General features: G+C 48.9%; 1 protein-coding gene across 2 annotated transcripts in view; it reads left to right on the top strand.

Annotated features, from left to right (window-relative positions):
• shrprbck1r (sharpin and rbck1 related) overlaps window positions 1-27,328 on the top strand; it is a 95,033-nt gene that overhangs the window by 17,364 nt on the left and 50,341 nt on the right. For both annotated transcript variants that reach the window (XM_069915133.1, XM_069915134.1), the window contains exons 4-6: window positions 783-924; window positions 7,537-7,627; window positions 20,329-20,626. In XM_069915133.1, the coding sequence (XP_069771234.1) occupies window positions 783-924; window positions 7,537-7,627; window positions 20,329-20,626 (531 nt within the window). The remainder of the gene's footprint in view (window positions 1-782; window positions 925-7,536; window positions 7,628-20,328; window positions 20,627-27,328) is intronic.

The raw sequence follows: 27,328 nt of genomic DNA, 5'->3' as shown, positions 1-27,328 counted from the left end.
GACCCCGGGAGTGTGTGACAGGACAGTGTGGAGGGAGCTTCACTCTGTGTCTGACCCCGGGAGTGTGTGACAGGACAGTGTGGAGGGAGCTTCACTCTGTGTCTGACCCCGGGAGTGTGTGATGGGACGGTGCGGAGCGAACTTTACTCTGAGTCTGACCCCGGGCTCCAGATCCAAATCTCTGACATGATCAGGAAGCCCTCAGCACCTTTGGCCCTTTTGGGAGCCCTTCTTGCCCTCAGCACCCTCTCGAACCCTGGCTCCGATACCTGGTTCCCACAAGCCAGTCTCCAGCAGCCTGCAGCCCATCTAGGTCCCCCGACCACAAGTCATCTGCTGCCTGTGTGGGTCCCTCAGCCGCTGAGACCCTCACTGGTGTGCCGTCGTAGTCACCGTTCTGTAGGGTTGCTTCTTCTGCTTCTCCTCAACATGGGGGTGTTATCCCCGTTTCTGGTGCCCTGCGCTGGTCCACTGCTCCACCGGTCTGCAACCCTTGTGGTCCACTGCCCAGAATAGGCACCGCCATCTTAGGCACAGACCCTGCATTTACAGGATTTTACTTACAAACACCATCAGCTCCTTTAACAGGCCACTTGAAGCTTGTATGGAACTGCCAGCATCGATGTGTCTCCGTTCTCCCGGGTCCACACTAACAGCAGCGCTGCATTACAGCAGCTCCGGCAGAAACGCCATGTTGTGTGTTATACGTGCTCTGTTTGGAATCTTGATCCTAGGTTTATTAAATTTTGTGTAATAGGTTCAATATTTATTTCCATTTCCAGAAAATTTGATTCTATTGCTTGCTCGGGCGATAGAAACAGGTGATTCTACCTTGGCATCGGAATGTGCTGTGACTCTTGCACAGGAGAAAGCCGGCCTGGGAATCTCCCTGAAGGAGGTCTCCTATCCAAGCCAGCAAATCAGGTAACTGTTGGTTCCCAGTGCTCCCTCCCAGCTCAGCACAGACCAATCAAGTAGATTCCTACAGCAACTCTCAGCATTTTCCAATTAGAGTGAGTTTAATATTTTAAAAAATCAGATTTTGATCAAGTCGAGGGAAATTATTTTTAACTGGCAGAGTACATGGTTAGGAGCAAAAGAAGGTCCGTCGAGTCTGCCCCGCCATTCTAATCATCCTCCCACTCAGCCCCACTCCCCGGCCTTCTCCCCATCACCCTTGATACCCTGACTAATCAAATGACTGTCCATCTCAGTCTTAAATCCACCCAATAATCTCACTTCCACGGCTTTGTGGCAACAAGTTCCATAGTCTCATGTTCCTTTGGCTAAATGAAAATTTTCCACATCTCTGTTTTAAATTGATGCCGTTTTATCTTAAAGTTATGGCCTCTTGTCCTAGAATCCCCTATAGTGGGGAATGTCCATGCCACATAGAAACATAGAAGATAGGAGCAGGAGTAGGTCATTCGACCCTTCAAGCCTGCTCCGCCATTCAACGAGATCATGGCTGATCTTAAAGTTCAGTATCCCATCCTCGCCCTCTCTCCGTAACCTTTAATAACCTTATACTGAAGAAATAGATCTAATTCCCTCTTAAATATATTTAATGAACCTGCCTCTACTGCCCTCTGTGGCAATGAATTCCACAGATTCACCACCCTCTGGGTAAACAAATTCCTCCTCATCTCGGTCCTAAATGGTTTGCCTATTATCCTCAAACCATGGCCCTGGGTTCTGGACTCCCCCACCATCGGAAACATCCCATCTGCATCCATTCTGTCCAGTCCTGCCAGAATTTTTAATGTCTCTATGAGATCCCCTCTCAATCTTCTAAACTCCAGGGAGTACAATCCCAATTTGCGCAATCTCTCCTCATAAGTCATTCCTGCCATTCCAGGTATCAGCCTGGTGAATCGCCTCTGCACTCCCTCCATTGCAAGAACATCCTTCCTTAGATAAGGTGACCAAAACTGCACACAATACTCCAGGTGGGGTCTCACCAAGGCCCTGTACAGCTGCAGTAAGGTATCCTTGTTCCTAGACTCAAACATACCATTTGCCTTTTTAACCGCCTGCTGTACCTGCATGCTCGCCTTCAGAAACTGATGTACAAGTACCCCTAGGTCTCTCTGCACTTCCCCATCTCTTAATCTATTGCCATTCAAATAGTAATCTGCCCTCCGGTTTGTATTACCAAAGTGGATAACCTCACATTTATCCACATTGTAGTGCATTTGCCATGGATCTGCCCAGTCCCCCAATTTATCCAAATCACACTGGAGCTCCCTGACCCCCTCTTCTGTGCACACAACCCCTCCTAGCTTAGTGTCATCTGCAAATTTGGAGATATTCCATCCAATCCCCTCATCCAGATCATTAATGTAAATTGTGAACAGCTGGGGTCCCAGTACAGATCCCTGTGGCACCCCACTGGTCACCGCCTGCCACTCAGTAAACGGGCCATTTATCCGAACTTTCTGTCTTCTATCTGCCAGCCAGTTCTCAATCCACATCAATACCTTGCCCCCAATCCCATTAGCCTTGATTTTCCATGCCAGTCGTTTATGCGGGACCTTATCGAAGGCCTTTTGGAAGTCCAGGTACACTACATCCACTGGCTCTCCCCCATCTATTTTACCTGTCACCATCTCAAAGAATTCCAATAGATTTGTCAAGCACGATTTACCTTTTGTAAATCCATGTTGACTCCGTCCGATCCCTTCTCTGCTAGTCGTATGCTCCGCTATTACATCCTTAATAATGGATTCCATCATTTTGCCCACTACTGATGTAAGGCTCACTGGCCGATAATTCCCCGCTTTTTCTCTACCCCCCTTTTAAAATAGTGGGGTAACATTAGCTACCCTCAAATCCATGGGTACTGATCCTGAGTCTATCGAGTTCTGGAAAATAATTCTTAAAGCATCTGCTATCTGAATGTCCACTTCCTTGAGTACCCTAGGATGTAGATTATCAGGCCCTTGGGATTTATCTGCCTTCAGTCCCATCAATTTCCCCAAGACCATGTCCTTAGAGATACTGATTTCTTTCAGTTCCTCCCTTGCATTAGTCTCTATGTTTCCCAACATCCTTGGGAGGTTATTTGTATCCTCTCTTGTAAAAACGGAACTAAAGTAAGAATTTAATTGGTCTGCCATTTCCTTATTCCCCATTATATATTCCCCTGATTCCGACTGCAAAGGACCTACTCTGGATTTCACCAATCTTTTCCTCTTGACATATTTATAAAAGCTTTTGCAGTCGGTTTTTATATTTGCCGCAAGCTTACTTTCGTAATTTATTTTTGCTCTCTTGATTAATCCCTTTGTCCTCCTTTGGTGCATCTTGAACTGCTCCCAGTCTTCGGTTGCGGTACTTTTTTTGGCCAATTGATATGCTCTCTCTTTGGACCCAATGCTGTCTCTAATTTCCCTTGTAATCCACGGTTGAGTCACCTTTTTTGGTTTATTTTTATGCCAAACCGGTATAAACGATTTTTGCAATTTCTCCATTAGATCTGTGAATGCTTTTCATTGTCTATCCACAGTCAACTCCCCCATAAACACCACCCAATCAGTCTTACTCAACTCCCGTCTCATACCATCATAATTCCCTTTATTTAAATTCAGGACCTGAGTCTCGTTTTAATTTCATCACTCTCCATGTCGAGTGAGAATTCGATCATATTGTGATCGCTCCTACCCAAAGGGCCTAGTACAACAAGATTGTTGATTAGCCCCTTATCATTGCATAATACCCAATTTAAAATGGCCTGCTCTCGAGTTGGTTCCTCGACATATTGGTCTAGATAACCGTCCTGTAAACATTCAAGGAATTCCTCCTCCTCAGTATTTTTACTAATTTGGCTAGTCCATGCTGTCATCTATGGACATCTATGCTGTCCAGGCCTTTCATCATTCAAAATGCATCAATGAGGTTCCCCCTCATCCTTCTGTTCTCCAACGAGTCCAAGAGTCGACTATCATTCTTTATATACAAAACCTTTCATTCCTGGTATCATTCTAGTAAATCTTCCCTGAGCCCTCTCCAATGCCAGCACGTCTTTTCTCAAATATGGCACCCAGAATTGTACACAGTACAGTGCTTTATTAGAGTCTCAACGTTACATCCCTGCTCTTAGGATACTTAACAGTGTGTAAGAACACTAGGACGTTGGGGTCCAAATGCAGAGATCACTTAGGGATGCTGTGCAGCTTGATAGTGTAGTTAAGAAGGCTCGTGGTGTGCTGGCCTTCATTAGTGGGGGATTGAGTTCAAGAGTCGTAAGGTCCTGTTGCACCTCTATAAAACTGGTTAGACCACATTTGGAGCATTATATTCAGTTCTGGTGCCTTATTACAGGAAGGATGTGGAAGCTATGGAGAGGGTGCAGAGGAGATTTACCAGGATGTTGCCTGGTTTGGAGAACGTGTCTTATGAGGCGATGTTAACAGAGCTGGAACTTTTCTCTGTGGAGCATAGAACGATGAGAGGAAACTTGATAGAGGTCTACAAGATTATGAGAGGCATAGATAGGGTGGACAGATAGCACCTGTTTCCCAGGGCAAGAGCAGCAAACACCAGAGGACACAGGTACAAGGAGAGGGGAGGGAAGTTTAGGGAAGACATCAGGGGTAATTTTTTTTTAAACACAGAAAGTGGTGAGTGTCTGGAATGCCTTGCTGGGGGGTAGTGGAGACTGGTAGAATAGAGACATTCAGAAGGCTCTTTGGTCACTGAGTGGATGCAAGAAAAATAGAGGGTTGTGGGTATAAGGTAGGGAAGGTTGTGTTTGTTGAGTAGGTTTCTGTCGGTCTGCACAACATCGTGGGCCGAAGGACCTCTACCATACTACGATGTGCTAAAAGATAAGGAACCAATTTAAGTAAGAATCCTTAAGAATCCTCTTCAATAGTTTACACCCCACTGACGTAAGACTCACCGGTCTATAATTCCCAGGATTCTCCTAATGACCTTTTCTAAACAAGGGGACCACATTTGCCATTCTCCAATCCTCCGGCACCTCCCCTACAGCCAAAGAAGCTTCAAAGATCATGGCTACTGCTTCATCTATGTCTCCTCTCATTTCCTATGGCAGCCTGGGGTATATCGCGTTCGGCCCCGGGGACTTATCAATCTTGATGTTTTTAAAAAGATCCAACACTTCCTCTTCCTTAATCTCCACATTGTCCACAAGCCTGCTCTATTCCGACCTCACCCTGATCAAGGTCCTTTTCTCTTGTGAATACTGATACGAAGTATTAATTTTGAACCTTCTCAAACTCTGCCTCTGGTACATGTTTCCTTCTTTATCCTTTAGTGGCCCCACCATTATTACTCGTCATCCTCCTGATAATCATATGCACATCAAATGCTTTGGGGTTCTCCTTAATTCTTCATGTCAAGGCCTTTGTGAATTCTCCTAAGTCTTTTCTTAAACTGCTTCCTGGCTACCATACACTTCTCACGAGCCTTTCCTGTTTCCTGCTTCCTATATCTCATCTATGCTTCCTTCTTCCCCTTGACCAGCTCCCTCAGCTGCTTCGTCAACTACGGTCCCCTTTTCCTACCATCTTTGCCCTGTCCCAGTGGGACAAACCCATCCTGAACCCAATCCCCAAACTTCCTCCACATTGGATCTGTGCTTTCAATATCTGTCTCCAATTTACTCTCGCTAGTTCCTGCCTCATCCCATCGTCATTAGCCCTTCCCCTATTGAACACTTTCCCATTTAGTCTGCTTTTAACCTTATCCATCGCTATGCCAAAGCTCAGTGAATTGTGGTCACTTTCACCGAAATGCTCCCCCACCGAGATGTCCGCCCCCTGACCAGGTTCATTCCCCAGAACCAGATCCATTCCAGCCTCTCCTCTCGTCAGCTGGTCCACAGACCGGGTCAGGAATCCTTGAACACACATGACAAATTAAGCCCCATCCATCCCTCTTACAGTCAAGAGGTGCCAGTCAATATTAGGGAAGTTGAAATCACCCATAACTACAACCCTGTATTTCGCACTGTTCCAAAATCTGCCTGCTGATCTGTTCCACGATGTCCCGAGGCTTATGTGGGGACCTGTAGTAATTGCTCCCTTCCTATTTCTGACTTACCACCCACACCGACTCAGTGGACACTCCCTCTGCAGTGTCCTCCCTTTCTAGAGCTGTGATACTATTCCTGACCAGTAATGCAACTCCACCCCTCTCCCCTTTTCTACGGTTGACATAGTGGTGAGTGCATCACTTTACAGTGCCAGCGATTGGGACTGGACCTGGGTTCAAATCCCGTGCTGTCTGTATGTTCTCTCCATGTCTGCGTGAGTTTTCTTCAGAGGCTCTGGTTTCCTCTCACCATTCAAAAACGTACTGGGGTGTAGGTTAATGGGGTGATAATGGGCGACATAATTGTGATAATGACCACCGCCAGTGGGCTGATATCGCCTCCAACCGTGCATCTTGGCGCCTCACAGTTTGGCGGGCAGCAACCTCCTTTGAAGAAGACCGCAGAGCCCACCTCAGTGACAAAAGACAAAGGAGGAAAAACCCAACACCCAACCCCAACCAACCAATTTTCCCCTGCAACCGCTGCAACCGTGCCTGCCTGACCCGCATCGGACTTGTCAGTCACCAACGAGCCTGCAGCAGACGTGGACATACCCCTCCATAAATCTTCGTCCGCGAAGCCAAGCCAAGCCAAAGAATGGGCGACATGGACTCATAGGTCCAAATTGGCCTGATATCATGCTGTATGTCTAATTTAAAATCTAATTGAATTTACCTCCCATCCTATTTTTAGAGCATCTAAACCCCGGCATCTGCATCAGCCAATCCTGCCCTTCCTCCACCCAAGTCTCTGTAATAACATCGTAGTTCCACGTACTGATTCAGGGGGAACATGAGAGGGAACGTCTTTACACAGAGATTGGTGGGGGTGTAGAACGAGCTGCCAGCTGAGTTGGTGAATATGGGCTCAATTTTAACATTTAAGAGGAATTTGGACAGGTACATGGATTGGGTGCAGCTCAGTGGGACAAAGCAAAAACATGGTTTGGCACAGACTAGAAGGGCCCACTTTCTGTGCTGTTATGTTCTATGGTTCTACAGAGGATGGTGGGAGTATGGAATGAGCTGCCACTGGAGGTGGTAGAGATGGGGGCAAATGTATCATTCAAAAGACTTTCTACAGGCACACAGATAGGGAAGGTTTAGCCAGATGTGGGCCAAATGCAGGTAAATGGAACTAACTTGGCTAGCAGGGACAAATTGGTCCAAAAGGCCAGTTTCCATGGAATTGAACTACTCCATGACACACTTGGTCTGTAGCATTCTCTGCATTCAGTTCTGGCAATTACGTAGGATAAAATTTTCACAAGTTGTGTGGAACGAATTGGAGAGGCCTTTTCCAAGGGCACTCTGCACACTGGACTGAATGAGATTGTGCCCTGTATCAACCCATGGAGGAAGCATCAGGGGGTGCGGGAGGCTGTGCGGAGCCCGGGGTCTTGCTCCCATTTCATGGGGGGGGTGTGGGGGTCGTGAGCATGCTTCAAGCCCTGTCACATCTTTCTTTGCCCTCAGTCTGAGAGTCGGAGTGGAGGACGCCACCTCTTCTGCCTCAGTTGTTGTGAAGGTCTTTCCCTACGCCACTGTCTCCACACTAAAGCAGCAGGTAATTGAATGCTGGTTACGTGATTGCAATAGTTTAATTCCAGCAGTCGTGGCCCAACATCCTTTCCTGCTGTTATCAGAGTTGGAAATGGACCTAATAAAAACACACAGAAATGCTGGAGCAACTCAGCCGGTCTTGCAAGAGCTCATCCGAAACATGAGTAATATATCTGTACCTCCTACAGACGCTGCAAGACCAGCTAAGTTCATGCAGCATTTCTGTGTTCTTGCTACATTCATAGTCTGCAGACTTTCGTATTTCACTTCTTAAATAAACATGTCGTTGGTAAAGGATAATGCCCAAGCAATGGTTGCACTGTGGTTATACTCTAACTCACTGTAACACCCCACCCTTCACTCTGTGACTCCGTATAACACTGCACCCTATACTCTGTCTCTCACTGTAACACCCCACCCTTCACTCTGTGACTCCGTATAACACTGCACCCTATACTCTGTCTCTCACTGTAACACCCCAACCTTCACTCTGTGACTCCGTATAACACTGCACCCTATACTCTGTCTCTCACTGTAACATCCCACCCTTCACTCTGTGACTCCGTATAACACTGCACCCTATACTCTGTCCCTCACTGTAACACCCCACCCTTCACTCTATGACTCCGTATAACACTGCACCCTATACTCTGTCCCTCACTGTAACACCCCACCCTTCACTCTGTGACTCCGTATAACACTGCACCCTATACTCTGTCCCTCACTGTAACACCCCACCCTTCACTCTGTGACTCCGTATAACACTGCACCCTATACTCTGTCCCTCACTGTAACACCCCACCCTTCACTCTGTGACTCCGTATAACACTGCACCCTATACTCTGTCCCTCACTGTAACACCCCACCCTTCACTCTGTGACTCCGTATAACACTGCACCCTATACTCTGTCTCTCACTGTAACACCCCACCCTTCACTCTGTGACTCCGTATAACACTGCACCCTATACTCTGTCCCTCACTGTAACACCCCACCCTTCACTCTGTGACTCCGTATAACACTGCACCCTATACTCTGTCCCTCACTGTAACACCCCACCCTTCACTCTGTGACTCCGTATAACACTGCACCCTATACTCTGTCTCTCACTGTAACACCCCACCCTTCACTCTGTGACTCCGTATAACACTGCACCCTATACTCTGTCTCTCACTGTAACACCCCACCCTTCACTCTGTGACTCCGTATAACACTGCACCCTATACTCTGTCTCTCACTGTAACACCCCACCCTTCACTCTGTGACTCCGTATAACACTGAACCCTATACTCTGTCTCTCACTGTAACACCCCACCCTTCACTCTGTGACTCCGTATAACACTGCACCCTATACTCTGTCTCTCACTGTAACACCCCACCCTTCACTCTGTGACTCCGTATAACACTGCACCCTATACTCTGTCTCTCACTGTAACACCCCACCCTTCACTCTGTGACTCCGTATAACACTGCACCCTATACTCTGTCTCTCACTGTAACACCCCACCCTTCACTCTGTGACTCCGTATAACAATGCACCCTATACTCTGTCCCTCACTGTAACACCCCTACCTTCACTCTGTGACTCCGTATAACACTGCACCCTATACTCTGTCTCTCACTGTAACACCCCACCCTTCACTCTGTGACTCCGTATAACACTGCACCCTATACTCTGTCTCTCACTGTAACACCCCACCCTTCACTCTGTGACTCCGTATAACACTGCACCCTATACTCTGTCTCTCACTGTAACACCCCACCCTTCACTCTGTGACTCCGTATAACACTGCACCCTATACTCTGTCCCTCACTGTAACACCCCACCCTTCACTCTGTGACTCCGTATAACACTGCACCCTATACTCTGTGTCTCACTGTAACACCCCACCCTTCACTCTGTGACTCCGTATAACACTGCACCCTATACTCTGTCTCTCACTGTAACACCCCACCCTTCACTCTGTGACTCCGTATAACACTGCACCCTATACTCTGTCTCTCACTGTAACACCCCACCCTTCAGTCTGTGACTCCGTATAACACTGCACCCTATACTCTGTCCCTCACTGTAACACCCCACCCTACACTCTGTGACTCCGTATAACACTGCACCCTATACTCTGTCCCTCACTGTAACACCCCACCCTACACTCTGTGACTCCGTATAACACTGCACCCTATACTCTGTCCCTCACTGTAACACCCCACCCTTCACTCTGTGACTCCGTATAACACTGCACCCTATACTCTGTCTCTCACTGTAACACCCCACCCTTCACTCTGTGACTCCGTATAACACTGCACCCTATACTCTGTCTCTCACTGTAACACCCCACCCTACACTCTGTGACTCCGTATAACACTGCACCCTATACTCTGTCCCTCACTGTAACACCCCACCCTTCACTCTGTGACTCCGTATAACACTGCACCCTATACTCTGTCTCTCACTGTAACACCCCACCCTTCACTCTGTGACTCCGTATAACACTGCACCCTATACTCTGTCTCTCACTGTAACACCCCACCCTTCACTCTGTGACTCCATATAACACTGAACCCTATACTCTGTCTCTCACTGTGACACCCCACCCTTCACTCTGTGACTCCATATAACACTGCACCCTATACTCTGTCCCTCACTGTAACACCCCACCCTTCACTCTGTGACTCCATATAACACTGAACCCTATACTCTGTCTCTCACTGTGACACCCCACCCTTCACTCTGTGACTCCATATAACACTGCACCCTATACTCTGTCTCTCACTGTAACACCCCACCCTTCACTCTGTGACTCCATATAACACTGCACCCTATACTCTGTCTCTCACTGTAACACCCCACCCTTCACTCTGTGACTCCATATAACACTGAACCCTATACTCTGTCTCTCACTGTGACACCCCACCCTTCACTCTGTGACTCCGTATAACACTGCACCCTATACTCTGTCTCTCACTGTAACACCCCACCCTTCACTCTGTGACTCCGTATAACAATGCACCCTATACTCTGTCCCTCACTGTAACACCCCTACCTTCACTCTGTGACTCCGTATAACACTGCACCCTATACTCTGTCTCTCACTGTAACACCCCACCCTTCACTCTGTGACTCCGTATAACACTGCACCCTATACTCTGTCTCTCACTGTAACACCCCACCCTTCACTCTGTGACTCCGTATAACACTGCACCCTATACTCTGTCTCTCACTGTAACACCCCACCCTTCACTCTGTGACTCCGTATAACACTGCACCCTATACTCTATCCCTCACTGTAACACCCCACCCTTCACTCTGTGACTCCGTATAACACTGCACCCTATACTCTGTGTCTCACTGTAACACCCCACCCTTCACTCTGTGACTCCGTATAACACTGCACCCTATACTCTGTCTCTCACTGTAACACCCCACCCTTCACTCTGTGACTCCGTATAACACTGCACCCTATACTCTGTCTCTCACTGTAACACCCCACCCTTCAGTCTGTGACTCCGTATAACACTGCACCCTATACTCTGTCCCTCACTGTAACACCCCACCCTACACTCTGTGACTCCGTATAACACTGCACCCTATACTCTGTCCCTCACTGTAACACCCCACCCTACACTCTGTGACTCCGTATAACACTGCACCCTATACTCTGTCCCTCACTGTAACACCCCACCCTTCACTCTGTGACTCCGTATAACACTGCACCCTATACTCTGTCTCTCACTGTAACACCCCACCCTTCACTCTGTGACTCCGTATAACACTGCACCCTATACTCTGTGTCTCACTGTAACACCCCACCCTTCACTCTGTGACTCCGTATAACACTGCACCCTATACTCTGTCTCTCACTGTAACACCCCACCCTTCACTCTGTGACTCCGTATAACACTGCACCCTATACTCTGTCTCTCACTGTAACACCCCACCCTTCAGTCTGTGACTCCGTATAACACTGCACCCTATACTCTGTCCCTCACTGTAACACCCCACCCTACACTCTGTGACTCCGTATAACACTGCACCCTATACTCTGTCCCTCACTGTAACACCCCACCCTACACTCTGTGACTCCGTATAACACTGCACCCTATACTCTGTCCCTCACTGTAACACCCCACCCTTCACTCTGTGACTCCGTATAACACTGCACCCTATACTCTGTCTCTCACTGTAACACCCCACCCTTCACTCTGTGACTCCGTATAACACTGCACCCTATACTCTGTCTCTCACTGTAACACCCCACCCTACACTCTGTGACTCCGTATAACACTGCACCCTATACTCTGTCCCTCACTGTAACACCCCACCCTTCACTCTGTGACTCCGTATAACACTGCACCCTATACTCTGTCTCTCACTGTAACACCCCACCCTTCACTCTGTGACTCCGTATAACACTGCACCCTATACTCTGTCTCTCACTGTAACACCCCACCCTTCACTCTGTGACTCCATATAACACTGAACCCTATACTCTGTCTCTCACTGTGACACCCCACCCTTCACTCTGTGACTCCATATAACACTGCACCCTATACTCTGTCCCTCACTGTAACACCCCACCCTTCACTCTGTGACTCCATATAACACTGCACCCTATACTCTGTCTCTCACTGTAACACCCCACCCTTCACTCTGTGACTCCATATAACACTGAACCCTATACTCTGTCTCTCACTGTGACACCCCACCCTTCACTCTGTGACTCCATATAACACTGCACCCTATACTCTGTCTCTCACTGTAACACCCCACCCTTCACTCTGTGACTCCATATAACACTGCACCCTATACTCTGTCTCTCACTGTAACACCCCACCCTTCACTCTGTGACTCCATATAACACTGAACCCTATACTCTGTCTCTCACTGTGACACCCCACCCTTCACTCTGTGACTCCGTATAACAATGCACCCTATACTCTGTCCCTCACTGTAACACCCCTACCTTCACTCTGTGACTCCGTATAACACTGCACCCTATACTCTGTCTCTCACTGTAACACCCCACCCTTCACTCTGTGACTCCGTATAACACTGCACCCTATACTCTGTCTCTCACTGTAACACCCCACCCTTCACTCTGTGACTCCGTATAACACTGCACCCTATACTCTGTCTCTCACTGTAACACCCCACCCTTCACTCTGTGACTCCGTATAACACTGCACCCTATACTCTGTCCCTCACTGTAACACCCCACCCTTCACTCTGTGACTCCGTATAACACTGCACCCTATACTCTGTGTCTCACTGTAACACCCCACCCTTCACTCTGTGACTCCGTATAACACTGCACCCTATACTCTGTCTCTCACTGTAACACCCCACCCTTCACTCTGTGACTCCGTATAACACTGCACCCTATACTCTGTCTCTCACTGTAACACCCCACCCTTCAGTCTGTGACTCCGTATAACACTGCACCCTATACTCTGTCCCTCACTGTAACACCCCACCCTACACTCTGTGACTCCGTATAACACTGCACCCTATACTCTGTCCCTCACTGTAACACCCCACCCTACACTCTGTGACTCCGTATAACACTGCACCCTATACTCTGTCCCTCACTGTAACACCCCACCCTTCACTCTGTGACTCCGTATAACACTGCACCCTATACTCTGTCTCTCACTGTAACACCCCACCCTTCACTCTGTGACTCCGTATAACACTGCACCCTATACTCTGTCTCTCACTGTAACACCCCACCCTACACTCTGTGACTCCGTATAACACTGCACCCTATACTCTGTCCCTCACTGTAACACCCCACCCTTCACTCTGTGACTCCGTATAACACTGCACCCTATACTCTGTCTCTCACTGTAACACCCCACCCTTCACTCTGTGACTCCGTATAACACTGCACCCTATACTCTGTCTCTCACTGTAACACCCCACCCTTCACTCTGTGACTCCATATAACACTGAACCCTATACTCTGTCTCTCACTGTGACACCCCACCCTTCACTCTGTGACTCCATATAACACTGCACCCTATACTCTGTCCCTCACTGTAACACCCCACCCTTCACTCTGTGACTCCATATAACACTGCACCCTATACTCTGTCTCTCACTGTAACACCCCACCCTTCACTCTGTGACTCCATATAACACTGAACCCTATACTCTGTCTCTCACTGTGACACCCCACCCTTCACTCTGTGACTCCATATAACACTGCACCCTATACTCTGTCTCTCACTGTAACACCCCACCCTTCACTCTGTGACTCCATATAACACTGCACCCTATACTCTGTCTCTCACTGTAACACCCCACCCTTCACTCTGTGACTCCATATAACACTGAACCCTATACTCTGTCTCTCACTGTGACACCCCACCCTTCACTCTGTGACTCCATATAACACTGAACCCTATACTCTGTCTCTCACTGTGACACCCTACCCTTCACTCTGTGACTCCATATAACACTGAACCCTATACTCTGTCTCTCACTGTGACACCCCACCCTTCACTCTGTGACTCCATATAACACTGCACCCTATACTCTGTCTCTCACTGTAACACGCCACCCTTCACTCTGTGACTCCATATAACACTGAACCCTATACTCTGTCTCTCACTGTGACACCCCACCCTTCACTCTGTGACTCCGTATAACACTGCACCCTATACTCTGTCTCTCACTGTAACACCCCACCCTTCACTCTGTGACTCCGTATAACAATGCACCCTATACTCTGTCCCTCACTGTAACACCCCTACCTTCACTCTGTGACTCCGTATAACACTGCACCCTATACTCTGTCTCTCACTGTAACACCCCACCCTTCACTCTGTGACTCCGTATAACACTGCACCCTATACTCTGTCTCTCACTGTAACACCCCACCCTTCACTCTGTGACTCCGTATAACACTGCACCCTATACTCTGTCTCTCACTGTAACACCCCACCCTTCACTCTGTGACTCCGTATAACACTGCACCCTATACTCTATCCCTCACTGTAACACCCCACCCTTCACTCTGTGACTCCGTATAACACTGCACCCTATACTCTGTGTCTCACTGTAACACCCCACCCTTCACTCTGTGACTCCGTATAACACTGCACCCTATACTCTGTCTCTCACTGTAACACCCCACCCTTCACTCTGTGACTCCGTATAACACTGCACCCTATACTCTGTCTCTCACTGTAACACCCCACCCTTCAGTCTGTGACTCCGTATAACACTGCACCCTATACTCTGTCCCTCACTGTAACACCCCACCCTACACTCTGTGACTCCGTATAACACTGCACCCTATACTCTGTCCCTCACTGTAACACCCCACCCTACACTCTGTGACTCCGTATAACACTGCACCCTATACTCTGTCCCTCACTGTAACACCCCACCCTTCACTCTGTGACTCCGTATAACACTGCACCCTATACTCTGTCTCTCACTGTAACACCCCACCCTTCACTCTGTGACTCCGTATAACACTGCACCCTATACTCTGTGTCTCACTGTAACACCCCACCCTTCACTCTGTGACTCCGTATAACACTGCACCCTATACTCTGTCTCTCACTGTAACACCCCACCCTTCACTCTGTGACTCCGTATAACACTGCACCCTATACTCTGTCTCTCACTGTAACACCCCACCCTTCAGTCTGTGACTCCGTATAACACTGCACCCTATACTCTGTCCCTCACTGTAACACCCCACCCTACACTCTGTGACTCCGTATAACACTGCACCCTATACTCTGTCCCTCACTGTAACACCCCACCCTACACTCTGTGACTCCGTATAACACTGCACCCTATACTCTGTCCCTCACTGTAACACCCCACCCTTCACTCTGTGACTCCGTATAACACTGCACCCTATACTCTGTCTCTCACTGTAACACCCCACCCTTCACTCTGTGACTCCGTATAACACTGCACCCTATACTCTGTCTCTCACTGTAACACCCCACCCTACACTCTGTGACTCCGTATAACACTGCACCCTATACTCTGTCCCTCACTGTAACACCCCACCCTTCACTCTGTGACTCCGTATAACACTGCACCCTATACTCTGTCTCTCACTGTAACACCCCACCCTTCACTCTGTGACTCCGTATAACACTGCACCCTATACTCTGTCTCTCACTGTAACACCCCACCCTTCACTCTGTGACTCCATATAACACTGAACCCTATACTCTGTCTCTCACTGTGACACCCCACCCTTCACTCTGTGACTCCATATAACACTGCACCCTATACTCTGTCCCTCACTGTAACACCCCACCCTTCACTCTGTGACTCCATATAACACTGCACCCTATACTCTGTCTCTCACTGTAACACCCCACCCTTCACTCTGTGACTCCATATAACACTGAACCCTATACTCTGTCTCTCACTGTGACACCCCACCCTTCACTCTGTGACTCCATATAACACTGCACCCTATACTCTGTCTCTCACTGTAACACCCCACCCTTCACTCTGTGACTCCATATAACACTGCACCCTATACTCTGTCTCTCACTGTAACACCCCACCCTTCACTCTGTGACTCCGTATAACACTGAACCCTATACTCTGTCTCTCACTGTGACACCCCACCCTTCACTCTGTGACTCCGTATAACACTGCACCCTATACTCTGTCTCTCACTGTAACACCCCACCCTTCACTCTGTGACTCCGTATAACAATGCACCCTATACTCTGTCCCTCACTGTAACACCCCTACCTTCACTCTGTGACTCCGTATAACACTGCACCCTATACTCTGTCTCTCACTGTAACACCCCACCCTTCACTCTGTGACTCCGTATAACACTGCACCCTATACTCTGTCTCTCACTGTAACACCCCACCCTTCACTCTGTGACTCCGTATAACACTGCACCCTATACTCTGTCTCTCACTGTAACACCCCACCCTTCACTCTGTGACTCCGTATAACACTGCACCCTATACTCTGTCCCTCACTGTAACACCCCACCCTTCACTCTGTGACTCCGTATAACACTGCACCCTATACTCTGTGTCTCACTGTAACACCCCACCCTTCACTCTGTGACTCCGTATAACACTGCACCCTATACTCTGTCTCTCACTGTAACACCCCACCCTTCACTCTGTGACTCCGTATAACACTGCACCCTATACTCTGTCTCTCACTGTAACACCCCACCCTTCAGTCTGTGACTCCGTATAACACTGCACCCTATACTCTGTCCCTCACTGTAACACCCCACCCTACACTCTGTGACTCCGTATAACACTGCACCCTATACTCTGTCCCTCACTGTAACACCCCACCCTACACTCTGTGACTCCGTATAACACTGCACCCTATACTCTGTCCCTCACTGTAACACCCCACCCTTCACTCTGTGACTCCGTATAACACTGCACCCTATACTCTGTCTCTCACTGTAACACCCCACCCTTCACTCTGTGACTCCGTATAACACTGCACCCTATACTCTGTCTCTCACTGTAACACCCCACCCTACACTCTGTGACTCCGTATAACACTGCACCCTATACTCTGTCCCTCACTGTAACACCCCACCCTTCACTCTGTGACTCCGTATAACACTGCACCCTATACTCTGTCTCTCACTGTAACACCCCACCCTTCACTCTGTGACTCCGTATAACACTGCACCCTATACTCTGTCTCTCACTGTAACACCCCACCCTTCACTCTGTGACTCCATATAACACTGAACCCTATACTCTGTCTCTCACTGTGACACCCCACCCTTCACTCTGTGACTCCATATAACACTGCACCCTATACTCTGTCCCTCACTGTAACACCCCACCCTTCACTCTGTGACTCCATATAACACTGCACCCTATACTCTGTCTCTCACTGTAACACCCCACCCTTCACTCTGTGACTCCATATAACACTGAACCCTATACTCTGTCTCTCACTGTGACACCCCACCCTTCACTCTGTGACTCCATATAACACTGCACCCTATACTCTGTCTCTCACTGTAACACCCCACCCTTCACTCTGTGACTCCATATAACACTGCACCCTATACTCTGTCTCTCACTGTAACACCCCACCCTTCACTCTGTGACTCCATATAACACTGAACCCTATACTCTGTCTCTCACTGTGACACCCCACCCTTCACTCTGTGACTCCATATAACACTGAACCCTATACTCTGTCTCTCACTGTGACACCCTACCCTTCACTCTGTGACTCCATATAACACTGAACCCTATACTCTGTCTCTCACTGTGACACCCCACCCTTCACTCTGTGACTCCATATAACACTGCACCCTATACTCTGTCTCTCACTGTAACACGCCACCCTTCACTCTGTGACTCCATATAACACTGCACCCTATACTCTGTCCCTCACTGTAACACCCCACCCTTCACTCTGTGACTCCATATAACACTGCACCCTATACTCTGTCTCTCACTGTAACACCCCACCCTTCACTCTGTGACTCCGTATAACACTGCACCCTATACTCTGTCCCTCACTGTAACACTCCACCCTTCACTCTGTGACTCCATATAACACTGCACCCTATACTCTGTCCCTCACTGTAACACCCCACCCTTCACTCTGTGACTCCATATAACACTGAACCCTATACTCTGTCCCTCACTGTAACACCCCACCCTTCACTCTGTGACTCCATATAACACTGCACCCTATACTCTGTCCCTCACTGTAACACCCCACCCTTCACTCTGTGACTCCGTATAACACTGCACCCTATACTCTGTCCCTCACTGTAACACCCCACCCTTCACTCTGTGACTCCGTATAACACTGCACCCTATACTCTGTCTCTCACTGTAACACCCCACCCTTCACTCTGTGACTCCGTATAACACTGCACCCTATACTCTGTCTCTCACTGTAACACCCCACCCTTCACTCTGTGACTCCATATAACACTGTAGCCTATACTCTGTCCCTCACTGTAACACCCCACCCTTCACTCTGTGACTCCGTATAACACTGCACCCTATACTCTGTCCCTCACTGTAACACCCCACCCTTCACTCTGTGACTCCGTATAACACTGCACCCTATACTCTGTCTCTCACTGTAACACCCCACCCTTCACTCTGTGACTCCGTATAACACTGCACCCTATACTCTGTCCCTCACTGTAACACCCCACCCTTCACTCTGTGACTCCATATAACACTGCACCCTATACTCTGTCCCTCACTGTAACACCCCACCCTTCACTCTGAGACTCCGTATAACACTGCACCCTATACTCTGTCTCTCACTGTAACACCCCACCCTTCACTCTGTGACTCCGTATAACACTGCACCCTATACTCTGTCTCTCACTGTAACACCCCACCCTTCACTCTGTGACTCCGTATAACACTGCACCCTATACTCTGTCTCTCACTGTAACAACCCACCCTTCACTCTGTGACTCCGTATAACACTGCACCCTATACTCTGTGTCTCACTGTAACACCCCACCCTTCACTCTGTGACTCCGTATAACACTGCAGCCTATACTCTGTCCCTCACTGTAACACCCCACCCTTCACTCTGTGACTCCGTATAACACTGCACCCTATACTCTGTCCCTCACTGTAACACCCCACCCTTCACTCTGTGACTCCGTATAACACTGCACCCTATACTCTGTCCCTCACTGTAACACCCCACCCTTCACTCTGTGACTCCGTATAACACTGCACCCTATACTCTGTCTCTCACTGTAACACCCCACCCTTCACTCTGTGACTCCGTATAACACTGCACCCTATACTCTGTCCCTCACTGTAACACCCCACCCTTCACTCTGTGACTCTCTGTAATGCCCCACCATTCACTCTGTGACTCAGTGTAACACCCCACCCTGTACTCTGATACAGTGCTCCTGGGGGGTCCAACTGCCCAGTCAACTGCTGTCAGCTCTGCACAGGCTTTGAACGGCCCATTAAAGGAGCTGACAGTAGTTTTATTTCAAATCCCGCAACCACAGAGTATGTGCCCAAGATGGCATTGCCTATGATCGGCAGCAGTCACGAGGGGTTGCAGACTCCAGGGGAGCAAAGGATTGGTGCAGGGCACCAGAAAATGGGGAGCCCATCCCCTGTCTGAGAGGGAGAAGCAGAGGAGATGACCCATAGGACGATGACCACGACGGCCGACCAGTGAGGGGGCCCTGCGGCTGAAAGACGCATGTGATGGGATGCTGGCGACTCGAGTCAAGGAACCCATGGAGGCTGGGGGCTGCCGGAGACTGCTGTCAGGAGACTCGCGCCAGGTTGCAGACTTCTGGAGGCTGACTCGAAACTGGCTGAAGGTGTACCAGGTATCGGAACCGGGGTGTGAGGGCGTTCCGAAGGCACTAATGTGTTCCTGACTGTGCCGGGGGTTTGATTCTGGAGCCCGGGTGGCTGATGGTTTAGCCTGGACTCTGTATGGACACTCGGTGACTTGGGGGGGGGTGGGGGGGTCTCTCCTTTGCTTCTCTCTCTGACTAAGAGGCACATCAGGCAATTTCTGCTGTTGGAAAATCTGTCCGCCTTATAGCAGGCAAAAGCAATTTCATGTAAATATGACACTTATTGCAATGACAATAAATTGAATCTTGTGGCTCGCTGTCGAACTGTGGCTGCTATTGGTTCTCTGCCCTGCTGTCTGAAAGCTGCCTCAAAGATGAAATGTTGTTGTGTGCTCCAGGTGTTCCGAGATTTTGGATTCCACCCCAGTGTCCAGCGCTGGATTATCGGGCAGTGCCTGGGAGCCGACCACAGGACGCTGGGCTCATACGGGGTGAGGAGGGACGGCGACTCGGCCTTCCTCTACCTACTGTCGGCGAAGCTGGCCAACCTCCCACGGCATCAGTACGAGGAGGAGCAAGCCCTGGCCGTTATGTTGAACGGGGAGCCACTCACCAGCCTTCTCAGGAGGGAGAGCCTGGCGGCGGGCGACAAGAGGAATTGCAGCACCTTACCCAGCAGACTGCCTGTCAGCAAAGGTGCGTCCTTGCGATGGATCTACAGCTTACACCTTGGTCCCAAGGAGCCACTCTGGAAAGTTGACAGCGATTGAACGAACGTAGAGATGTAGGATGTTGATGGGACTTGATTCCCTGGAGTGTCGTAGAATGAGGGGAGATTTCATGGAGGTATATGAGAAGTGTAGATAGGCTTTTTCCACTGAGTTTGGGTTAGACAAGAACTAGAGGGCATGGATTAAGGGTGAAATATTCAAAGTTTCTTTCTTTGGCTTGGCTTCGCGGACGAAGATTTATGGAGGGGGTAAAAGTCCACGTCAGCTGCAGGCTCGTTTGTGGCTGACAAGTCCGATGCGGGACAGGCAGACACGGTTGCAGCGGTTGCAGGGGGAAATTGGTTGGTTGGGGTTGGGTGTTGGGTTTTTCCTCCTTTGTCTTTTGTCAGTGAGGTGGGCTCTGCGGTCTTTTTCAAAGGAGGTTGCTGCCCACCAAACTGTGAGGCGCCAAGATGCACGGGTTGAGGCGACATCAGCCCACTGGCGGTGGTCAATGTGGCAGGCACCAAGAGATTTCTTTAGGCAGTCCTTGTACCTTTTCTTTGGTGCACCTCTGACACGATGGCCAGTGGAGAGCTCGCCATAGAACACGATCTTGGGAAGGCGATGGTCCTCCATTCTGGAGACGTGACCCACCCAGCGCAGTTGGGTCTTCAGCAGCAATAGTACGGAATATGTAATATTACACAAAATTGCCTTCTGCCTGCCGTAAGAGTTTCGCCTGGTGCCCCTTACAGAAGAGGGAAAAAGAAGCAAAAGAGAGTCCCTTCAGATTTACCTCTGAGCATCCTGCAGATTCTGTTTTCGCACAGACACCTGTTTGATTTCATCGGCAGTCCAAACTCCAGACCCAAACCTCCGACACTGTCAGGAAGCCTTCAGCGCCCGGCTTGCCCTGTAATTCCTGCTCCGATACCTGATGCCCACGAGCCAGTCTCCCTCAGCCCGTGTGTGTCCCCTCGCTGGTCCGCCGGCCGTGGCCACCGTTCTGTGGGGTTGTCTCCTTTGCTTCTCCTTCTCAACTGGGGGTGGAGTAGGGGGGGTTCTCCCTGTTTCCTGTGAAAGGGGAATGTGTAAGGGGAACATGAGGGAGAACTTATTCACACAGAGAGTGGTGAGAGTGTAGAACCAGCTGCCAGCGAAGGTCCTGGATGCGGGCCTGATTTGAACGTTTAAGAAAAGATCAGATAGGTATGTGGATGGGAGGGCTATGGTCTAGCTGCTGGTCGATGGAAACAAGTGGAATAAATAGTTTGACACAGACTAGAAGGACTGAAAGGCCTGTTTCTGTACTGTGGTGTTCTATGGTTCTGCAGATCGAACAGAAGTCATTCTCACTGGCTGGGCATTCAGCTACATCCTGGCGTAACGGTTAGTGGCCAGTTGGTGTAGCGGTTAGCGCAGCACCTCTACGCGCCTGTGATCGTGTATGTTCTCTGTGTGGGTTTTCCACAGGGGCTCCGGTTTCCTCCCATTGCTCGAAATGTACCAGGGGTTGTAGTCAATGGGGTGTAAGTGGATGGTACGGGCTCGGGGGTCAGACAGGCCAGTTACCGCGCTGTACGTCTAAAATTAAAATTTAACCTGTTGGATCCATGGACGTGACCTGCACACTCCACATCCTGACCTTTGCTTTCCACTCTGCCTACTCTAGGCAGCTAGCATTCGTCCTGCTAGCCTCTCTTCCCACTTGTCGCCTGCCCTTTCTCACTCTACTCTCAGTGTCAGAGTGGAGACGGTTAGTGATTTAAGCCCCACGGACAAATCAGAAGATTAAATTACAGACAGACACCGACTTGCAATGTTCCAACTTCGGATGTTACGAAATTATGATGATTTGAATCCGTTTTGATTAAAGGTAAGTCAGGGTCGACCTGTATCAACGTGGTTGCTTTTCCTTCTCTGAAGGAAATGCTTCCGTCCAATCAGCGCACGCAGATGGCTTCCCACAGCCTCCACCCCTCCCCCTCAAACGTCATCATTTCGGTGCTCCTCTTAGTGATGTCAAGGAAACCTGCTTTGTTGGACCCAACACAGTTTTTGAAAACAAGGTGAGTTGGAACACGCGCAGATTGTCATCGCTGGGGAGGGAGAGGGAGATTGAAGAGGGAGAGAGAGTGACAGCAATCTGCGTGTGTTCCAAATCACAATGTAGGTTGCAAAGCAACTCTGCTGCCCCGAGTTACCGGGCGCCATCTTGGGAGGCCAATGTCCCCGCTGCCACCAGGAGGTTCCCGGCAGGAGTGGGGACGTTGGGTCGGACACTCAGCAGGAGCAGGCACACTGGGCTCCAGGGAGGAGTGGCACGGAAAACCACCTGAACGGGTAGATGCCAACGTATGATCATTTCACCTTGCGATGTGAGTCGCGGAACCGAACTCCATTGTAAGTAGGGGTCTACCTGTAAATTGTTTGTTGTTACTGAGATACCGATGGAAACCTTTGTCCAAATTCTGCCCTTCGTCTGAGGAACACCACAATCTGCACTTTGCATTTGCACTACCATTGTACCTGAGTATAGTTGACTTGCCTGGATAGCACACAACAAAGTTTCTCACTGTATCGCAGTACTCATGACCATAAACAGAGAACAATGGTGATATTCTGTGCTCAGATCCCTCTCTTCCACAGCGCTTATCCAACTTTTGAAGATCAGGACTATCCCTCTTTCTTTTACAACTTGCCTTCCTTGTTGGAAAATTCGGTATTCCAAATATTTAACATCCTTCCTCAATCACTCTTCAACGACCATTCACCACATAATCAGCCTTCAAGTTTGACCTTCCAAAATGCATCACCTCACACTTGTCTGGATTGAACTCCCATCTGCCACTTCTCCACTCAACTCTGCATCCTGTCTGTATCCTGTTATAACCTATGACAACCTTCAGCTCCATCCACAACACCTCCAAGCTTCGTGTCGTCTGCAAACTTACTGACTCATCCCTTTACATCTTCATTCATGTCGTTTATAAGCATATGGTCATGCACTTGGGTAGAAGGAATAAAAGGGTTATGTAGTCAGTAGGAGAGAAGCGCGGAAGAAACCAGCTTCCCTGCTTCACAGGGAAGGGGGCCCATTAACTTTGAGCCAAGTCCTCAGGGGGCCACAGTCAAAGGTTGAGAATGGCTGTTCTACACTGTCTACAACTTTACCAACCTTTGTGTCATTTGTAAACTTACTGACCTACCCCTCTACACGTTCATCCAAGTTAGTTATAAAATTAACTATTTTCAGGGGTCTTAAAGAACAGATCCATCTACTACTACTGTCTGCTTTCTGCAGGCAAGCCAACGATCCATGGATCCCATTGCCTCGTGACTTTCTGAATGAGCCTACCCTGGGGGACCTTGTCAAACACCTTACTGAAATCCATATACAAGACATCCACTGCCCTACCTTCATCGATTTCTTTTGACGCCTTGTAAAATTCAGTTAGACTCATGAGGCCCGACCTGCCCCTCACAAAGCCATGCTGACTGTCCCTGAGAAAACTATGCTTCTCTAAATCTTCATGAATTCTGTCCCTAAGAATCTTCTCCAATAGTTTGCCCACCACAGACATAAGTCATACTGGTCTATGATTCCCTATTCCATTTTGAAAACTGGGGGACCACATTTCTCCACTCCTCTGGATGCCTCCTGTGGCCAGGGAGGACACAAAGATCTTGGCACCATCCCTGCAGTCTCTTCCCTCACTTCCTGTAATAACCTGGGGTAAATCCCATGCGGTCCTGGGGACTTGTCTATTGAATATGTTTAAGATCCGTCTCTTCCGCTTTCTTAACCTCAGCATACTCCAGCATGTATGCCTGTTCTACACTGACCTCGCATTGACCAAGGTCTCTCTCCCTGGTGAACACTGGACATCCCCTACCTCCTCGACCTTCAGGCACATGTTCTCCCCTTTATTCCCAAGCAGCTCCACCCTCACTCTCATCATCCTCCTGTACATCACATATGCACAGAACGCCTTAAGGTTTTCCTTAATCTGACTTGCCAAGGCCTTTTCATGCCCCTTTCTCAAGTTCCTTCCTGGCCACTATATAATTCTCATTTTACTTTTGCTTCCTAAACCATGTGTATGCTTTCTTCTTCCCATTGACTAGCTGTCCCACCTTTCTTAGAACCAGAGTACAGAAAACAAGATCTTTGATTCTTCTACTCTGTGCTGAACCATTTTTCTGCCTCATCCCACTGACCTGCATCCAGTCCATATCCCTCCATACCCCTCCCATCCATGGACCTGTCCAAATTCCTCTTAAATGTTAAAATTGAGCCTGCGTTCACCAATTCAGCTGGCTGCTCGTTTCACACCCCCACCACTCTCTGTGTGAAGAAATTTCCTCTAATGTTCTCCCATAACCTCTCCCCTTTCATCCTTAACCCATGTCCTTTGGTTTTTATCTCACCCACCCTCAGTGGGGAAAAAACTGACTTGCATTTACTCTGTCTGTACCCCTCATAATTTTAAATACCTCAATCAAATCTCTCCTCCTTCTACACTCCAGGGAATAAAGTCCTAACCTGTTTAACCTTTCTCTGTAACTCAATTCCTCAAGACCCGGCAACATCCTTGTAAATCTGTGGTGTGGAGACCCCATGGCCTACCCTGGGTCAGTGGTGTGTTCAGAATGTGAAGCAGAGTGGGAAGATAGAAGAGTGGTAGGGCTCAATGGGCTCAGGAAGTAACAAAGCGAGGTGGGTTTACCTGTGTTAATTGCGGACAGGAAGTATGTGTGTGAGGCCGGTGTTCTGTTCTCTGTGTTACGAGCCCAGAGGACCCCAAAACCCAGCAGCAATAGATATTCACCATGATAAATGATTACTTAAACAAAAGTTGCTTTTAATTATCTTTAAAAATGAAAATAGAATCACACTTTAACTTACCTCTCTTGACTTACTTAACCCCCTTCTAATTTTAAGCACATGTGTATGTAATATGTGTAAGTTCAGAAAAGTTCTTTGGTTCACAGTCCAATCTCACTTCTCATTCCTCCAAGTTCACTGGTTGTAGGCAATTCTTATACTGTGCACAGAATTTAATGTGTATAAAGTTCACCAGGTTTTGGTGCTTGAAAGGTAAATGGTTACCACTCAGGAAGGTTCTTGTCATTTTTCAGAGAGATGTCTTGCTGAAGAAACTTGCCCCTTCAGGGTTCTCCAGATGATAACCTCTTTCTTTCAGGTCACCACAGAGTTACTTTTTGTTTCTCTTATTTCAAATGAAATATTAGACAGCCAGTCCTCTCCTCTTGTATGGACCACAAGGGCTTTGACTAGGCCACCTTCCAAATCGGCTTGCCAGCTTATCCTGTTCCAGTCCCAGCTACTTCTGCTGGCTGTAACACTGTACAAGTGATCTGTGTGTGTGTGTCTCTCTCTCTCTCTGAGAGAAAGCCTGTTTCACTCTCTCTGCTTACAAAACCATATGACCCTCTTACTCTCCTCCAGACAGCAGCGGCTCTAGCATGGCCTTTTATCTGTTGACCCAGTCTCTTGGGTGGCCTTATCCAGACCCGGTGTGTCACACTGCAGCTCCTAAGGGACTGCGTTAGGGAACTGGAGTTGCAGCTTGATAATCTTCATCTGGTCAGGGAGAGCGAGGAGGTGAGAGAAAGGAGTTATAGGCAGGTGGTCACACTGGGGCCACGGGAGACAGACAAGTGGGTCCCAGTCAGGAGGGGGAAAGGGAAGAGACAGGTACTATTGAATACCCCTGTGCCTGTACCCCTGGACAATAAGTATTCCTGTTTGAGTACTGTTGGGGGGGAACGACAGTGGCCATGCCTCTGACACAGAGACCAGCCCTGTGGCTCAGAAGGGTAGGGAAAGGAAGAGGAGGGCAGTAGTGATAGGAGACCCTATAGTTAGGGGGTCAAACAGGTGATCCTGTGGATGCAGGAAGGAAACTCGGATGGTGGTTTGCCTCCCAGGTGCCAGGGTCCGGGATGTTTCTGATCGCATCCAAGTTACCCTGCAGTGGGAAAGAGAACAGCCAGAGGTTGTGGTACATATTGGTACTAGTGGCATAGACATGAAAAATGTAGAGGTCCTGAAAAAATATTATGGGAGTTGAGAAGCAGGACTGCAAAGGTAGTCATCTCGGGATTACTGCCTGTGCCAAGAGACAGTGAGTCTAGGAATAGAATGAGGTAGGGGGATAAACGCGTGGCTGAGGGATTGGAGCAGGGGGCCAGGGATTCAGATTTCTGGACCATTGGGGAAGGTTAGGGAAGAAAAAGGACAGGTTGCACTTGAATCCCAGGGGGACCGATATCCTGGCGGGGAGGTTTACTAAGGCTATGGGGAGAGTTTAAACTAGAATTGTTGGGGGGTGGGAACTGAACTGAAGAGACCAGGGAAGAAGTTGGCTCACAAATAGAGAAAGCTTAGAGTCAGGGTGTGACGGAGAATTGGCAGGTGGTAGAGAAGGGACATGCTCAGACGGACGGTTTGAGATGTGTCTATTTTAACGCAAGGAGTATTGAGAACAAAGCAGATGGGGTTAGAGCGTGGATCGGTACTTGGAGTTATGATGTGGTGGCCATTACGGAGACTTGGATGGCTCAGGGACAGGACTGGTTACTTCAAGTGCCTGATTTTTAGATGTTTCAGAAAGGACAGGGAGGGAGGCAAAAGAGGTGGGGGCTGTGGCACTGATCG

This window comes from Narcine bancroftii, chromosome 1, assembly GCF_036971445.1.
Source record: "Narcine bancroftii isolate sNarBan1 chromosome 1, sNarBan1.hap1, whole genome shotgun sequence".
Classification (NCBI taxonomy): domain Eukaryota; kingdom Metazoa; phylum Chordata; class Chondrichthyes; order Torpediniformes; family Narcinidae; genus Narcine; species Narcine bancroftii.
The sequence above is the reverse complement of the archived record's forward strand: the minus strand, read 5'-3'. Positions and strand labels throughout refer to the sequence as shown.